This window comes from Sapajus apella, unplaced genomic scaffold, assembly GCF_009761245.1.
Source record: "Sapajus apella isolate SASKATOON/1434 unplaced genomic scaffold, GSC_monkey_1.0 scaffold4118, whole genome shotgun sequence".
In the NCBI taxonomy this organism is placed as follows: Eukaryota; Metazoa; Chordata; class Mammalia; order Primates; family Cebidae; genus Sapajus; species Sapajus apella.
The window spans coordinates 702-6,074 of record NW_022441044.1 but is presented as its reverse complement, the minus strand read 5'-3'; the positions used below and the strand labels follow the sequence as shown (position 1 = coordinate 6,074).

Genomic DNA, 5,373 nt, shown 5'->3' with positions numbered 1-5,373 from the left:
TTTTTTTGAGACGGAGTCTTGCCCTGTCACCCAGGCTGGAGTGCAATGGAACGATCTTGGCTCATGGCAACCTCCACCTTCTTGGTTCAAGCGATTCTCCTGCCTCAGACTCCTGAGTAGCTGCGATTTCAGGTGTGTGCCACCACACCCGGCTAATTTTTTGTATCTTTAGTAGAGATGGGGTTTCACCATGTTGGCCAGGCTGGTCTCAAACTCCTGACCTTGTGATCTGCCTGCCTTGGCCTCCCAAAGTGCTGGGATTACAGGTGTGAGCCACCGCTCCCGGCCATCACCAGGAGCTACATTTTTCTGTTTGTGACTGTAGTTTGAGGGTTCGGTTGTCTCATCTGCACACTGCTATGATTCCTGTGAAAGTGGGTACCAGCCTCTGGGACTTGGCCAGGCGCAGTGGCTCATGCCCACCACTCTGGGAGGCTAAGGAGGGCAGATCACTTGAGGTCAGGAGTTCAACACCAGCCTGGCCAACATGGTGAAACCCTGTCTCTACTAAAAATACAAAAATTACCCAGTGTGGTAGCAGGTGCCTGTAGTCCTAGATGGGAGACTGAGGCAGAAAAATTGCTTGAACACAGGATGCAGAGGTTGCAGTGAGCTGAGATCACACCACTGCACTCTAGTCTAGGTGACAAAGTGAGGCTCCATCTCAAAAAAAAAAAAAAAGACCGAGGCTCCAGGACTATGGGTGTGTCTGGCTGTGGGGTGGTCATCACGTGTGTGTATCCAAGGCTGTGTGGGGTGGGTGTGTGTGCATGTGCTGTGAGGATGTCACTGCCCGGTGTGCCGGCAGCAGGACTGCATGGGTGTGGCTCTCGTGTGACTTTTTACGCAGCCTCAGCGAGCTGGGATCCACACGGCTGTCCCGTGTGTGTTTGCTGTCTGGTGTCCTAAGTGGATAAAACTAGTGAGGCTCCGACTGACACGGCGCCACCTCATTGAGTTGCTGGGTTTGATTCTATGCGGCTGCATCTGAGCCTGTGAGTCTACTTCCAAGTCTGCGTGGATGAGTGGTGTGTGTGCCATCTCGGCTGCAGCCCGACTGTTACGTGGCCAGGGTCACGTGTGTGCAAGAGGGCACTGTGGCCAGTCTGGGCCGCAGCGTGCCTGTATCTGAGTTCGCCGGGCAGTGCCTGGGGCTGTCTGGCTCTGTCTCCATCTGTGTGGCTGTTGTGTGGCTGGAGTGGGTGTGCGTATGCGGTGGACACACAGGTGCTCGAGAGCGGGGTGCGGAATGCGGCCGTGTTCCATGCTGCTGCTGTACGGCTGGGATGTGTGTGTGAGTTCACGGTAAATGCTGCGTCCGGCTGTGAGCGGAAATGGCTGTTGCTCAGCTGGTGTGCCCATGTGTGGACCTGTGTGGATGTAGCAGAGTCTGTGGGTGGTGCCTGCAGCCACTGGGGTGTGTGTGTGTGTGTGTGTGTGTGTGTGTGTGTGTGTGTATCCGTCTGCGTGACTGTGTGCATGTGTGTGTGTGTGTCCCCATCTGCATGGCTGTGTGTGTGTGTGTGTGTGTGTCCCCATCTGCGTGGCTGTGTGCATATGTGTGCCCCATGATCAGGCCGACTGTGGCCCCATCTGCAGCTGTGTGGTGCGTGTGCGCCCTTCTGTGGTGTCCAGGCATGGCGGTGGCTGCAGGATGCTGCATGGCACCCCCCCGGGGCCCACCTGGTCTGGGAGGCTGGGGCACGAGGCGGGGTAGTCCTCGAAGTCCTCCCTGCAGCCGCCGTCCCGATCCTCGATGACCAGGTCGATGGGCATCTTTCCCTTGAGGCAGGTGATGTAGCGGTGACAGAAGTTGTCGCACAGGTCGTGGACCTGGGGGGGCACCGGGGTACTGGGGGGGGCCACCCGGGGGTGCAGGGCTGGGGTGCACAGGACTGGGGGCGGCATTCTGCTTCAACTCCAGTGGGGAGAGAGCTGGAAGGTGGGGGGTGGAGGTGACAAGAGGGGGTGGGATGGGGGGGCAAGGGAGGGGGTGGGGGGGGGGGGGGGTGAGACGCGCTCACCTTCTCCAGCTCCAGCAGGTGGAACCGCAGCACTTGGATGGCCTGGATCATCTGAAAACAGGGATGGGAGGTGAGGGGAGACGGAGGGAGTCAGGGGAGGGAGCAGGGAGGAAGGAGGAGGAGGAAGAGAAGAGAGACAGAGAAACAGAAGGAGTGAAATAAAATGACCCAGACAGGAGACAACAAAGTCAGCAGGTGCAGTGGGGAGAGAGAACAGAGACGGGGTGGAGCGCAGGACAGAGCCAGAGCGGCGTGGCCGGAGGGAAGGACAGAGATGTTAGAGTGACAGGGACAGGCTAGGAGAGAAAGGCAGGAGGCGAACAAGGGCCCATCACAAGGGCAAGAGCGAAGGTGAGCCCAGCGGCCCCTCAGCACCACCGCCTCCGCCTCCAGGCCCCCAGCTCCGGGCCCACCCCCCACCTGCAAGCCACATTTCCCAGAGCCCTTTGCCAAAGCGTTTGGCCAATAGGAAGCCCTGGCAAGAGCTTGGGGAGCAAAGGACAGGAGAAGCCAGGTGTTTCCCCCTCCTTTCTTGTCTTCTTCTTCTTTTTATTATTATTATTTTTAGATACGGAGTCTCAGTCTTGTCACCCAGGCTGGGAGTGCAGTGGTACAATCTCAGCTCACTGCAACCTCCACCTCCGAAGTTCAAGCGATTCTCCTGCCTCAGCCTCCCAAGTAGCTGAGATTACAGGCACCTGCCACCATGCCTGGTTAATTTTTGTATTTTTAGTAGAGACAGGGTTTCACTATGTTGGCCAGGCTGGTCTCGAACTCCTAACCTCATGATCCGCCCACCTTGGCCTCCCAAAGTGCTGGGATTATAGGCATGAGCCACTGCGCCCCGCCTCTTCTCTCTCTCCTTTCTCCCTCCTTCCTTCCTTTTCTTTTTCTTTCTTTCTTTCTTTCTCTAGATATCTATGAAAGACAGGGTCTTGCTCTGTCACCCAGGCTGGAGTGCAGTGGAGCTGAGGAAGGCTCACTGCAGCCTCGACCTCTTGGGGCTGAAGCGATCCTTCTGCCTCCGCCTCTCAAGTGCCTGGGACCATAGGTGCGTGCCACCACACCCCGCTAATTAAATGTTTTTGCAGAGATGGGGTCTCACTACATTGCCCAGGGTGCTCCCTGGCACACTCAAGCTATCTCCTGGCCGTGGCTGCGGTTACGGGCGCGAGCGGCCGCACCAGCCTCCTCTCCTTGGGCAGCAGTCCCCGTGCTTACTTTGGCGTGGGTGCTGTTTTCCTGACGGATGGAACATCGGACACTTTTTGAGCCCTATTGTGTGCCAGGCGCTGTCCCATACACTTGGTTCGCTTTCGCTCATTAGCTCCCCACAGTCGGCCGGGCGCGGTGGCTCACGCCTGTAATCCCAGCACTGTGGGAGGCCGAGGTGGGTGGATCACGAGGTCAAGAGATCGAGACCATCCTGGTCAACATGGTGAAACCCCGTCTCTACTAAAAATACAAAAAATTAGTCTGACGTGGTGGTGTGTGCCTGTAGTCCCAGCTACTCAGGAGGCTGAGGCAGGAGAATTACTTGAACCCGGAAGGAGGAGGTTGCAGTGAGCCGAGATTGCACCACTGCACTCCAGCCTGGGTGACAGTGTGAGACTCCGTCTCAAAAAAAAAAAAAAAAAAAAAAAAAATCCCCACAGCCGCCCTCCAAGACAGAAATTACTACTACCAGCCACACTTCACAGATGGGACACCAAGCACTGAGTTGTGGAACGCCACTTGCCCTGGTCACAGAGCTGGGGAGAGGCAGAGCTGGGATTTGAACTCGGGCCGAGGGTCCCGTTCTCAGACTCTCGGGGACCACTTGGCACGTGGGCAACAATCAATCATGGCTGTTTGGGGACATTGACCAGGCGGGCTCCTCTCTGCACCCCCTCAACCAACCCCAGGAACGGGGAGTCAGGACAGGAGACTGATGGGAAGGGGCGCAGGGGAGGGCCTGGGTCTCACCAGATTGTCCAGTTCTGGGTTGGAGGAGAAGAGGGGCCTCTCTGAGCGAACCTGGGAGGGAAGAGAGAGGCAGGCAGGGGAGCCTCGAGCCTCCACCCGCCCCTCCTCGCTGGCTCTCCGGGTGGGTGCATGGTGGGCGGGGGTGCCCACCTGCTTGGCGAAGGCAGCGATGTCCTCGTTGAAGGAATCGGAAGAGCAGACGTCGCCACCAGGGGGCGTCCCCAGCCCAGCGCTGGCCCCATCCCGGGGAGAGCAGGTAGCCAGTTCACATTTCTCAAAGACCAGGGCCAAGAGGGGAAAAAGCGGGTGTCTGGGGAGACAGGAAAGGAAAGAGGTCGGGGGAGAGGCTGGGGGGGGGGGGGGGGAGGGGCTGGGAGGGGGACAGGAGGCCCTGAGGGGAGAGGAGACAGAGACTTGTACACAGAGAGAGACACGAACAGACCCCAGGAAGTGGAGAAACAGAAAGACAGATAGGACGACAGACAGAGGACAGGAGCCTGAGTCCGGGCCCCGCTCACCCGTAGATGTCATCCTTCTCTCTCTTCAGGCTGTCGCTGTCCAGGCCGAGGGGCAGGGGCTGGGGAGGCCGGGGCGGGCCGTAGGGCCCTGGTGCTGCGGGCACTGCCTCTGGGAAGCCAGCCAGGGCTTCGGGGCCATCTGCGATGCCTGGGTAGTGTGGCAGCTCATCATACTGGGGGAAGGTGAGAAACGGGGAGCCCCAGGGAGGGGTTAGCATCCTGAGACTCAGCTGAGGAGCTTCTCCATCCTGGGACCCAGGAGATACCCCTCTGTGTCCCAGAAACCTGCCTCTGGTCCCCAGGTGTTTGAGCCTCACCCCTTTAAGCCCTCCAGGTCCCCTGGAGCTGTCTGGGCAGGAGTCAGGACCACATCTAGGCAGAATGCTGACATTTGGGCAGGAGGACCCAGAGGGAAAGACAGAGGGAGAGACAGAGACAGAGATAGACAGCCGGAGAGAGTGGTGTGAGACGACAGAGACGGGAGAGACAGAGACAGAGGGAGAGACAGAGACAGACGGAGAGGGAGATCGTCAGCACCAACACCTTCCACGGGGACCGCTCGCATTGCTGTCCACAAAGTACGCATAGGAAGCCTCCCTGTCCGCGGTTTCATTTCGCAGCTGTCAAACAGGCGCATCAGAGTATGTCTCAACACATCACACCCTCACCACGTGAATCCACCACACACAGACACAGCCATACACACCAACCCACGTGCACACTTGTGTGTCAGTCACACGCCTATTAATACCCCCCCTACGTGCACATGCACACACACAGCCAACAGCAGGAACAGGAATGAATGCATGATTGAGACATTTAGCACACGAATGAATGAATGAATGAGGCATTTCGCACCAGGCCTG

General features: G+C 58.1%; 1 protein-coding gene across 2 annotated transcripts; it reads right to left on the bottom strand.

The window, feature by feature from the left end:
- Nucleotides 1-1,545: 1,545 nt before the first annotated feature.
- LOC116547675 (homeobox protein Meis3-like) lies at nt 1,546-4,938 on the bottom strand. Of its 2 annotated transcripts, none has more exons than XM_032273544.1 (5): nt 4,508-4,938; nt 4,140-4,299; nt 3,990-4,040; nt 2,025-2,075; nt 1,546-1,782 (listed from the first exon to the last, which is right to left on the bottom strand). In XM_032273544.1, the coding sequence occupies exons 1-5, from the start codon at nt 4,723-4,725 to the stop codon at nt 1,573-1,575; spliced, it is 690 nt and encodes a 229-aa protein (XP_032129435.1). In that variant the 5' UTR covers nt 4,726-4,938; the 3' UTR covers nt 1,546-1,572. The 2 variants fall into 2 exon arrangements, with proteins under 2 accessions (XP_032129435.1, XP_032129434.1); XM_032273543.1 differs by having other exon boundaries at nt 1,546-1,833; nt 4,508-4,934.
- Between the last annotated feature and the right edge of the window lie 435 nt (nt 4,939-5,373).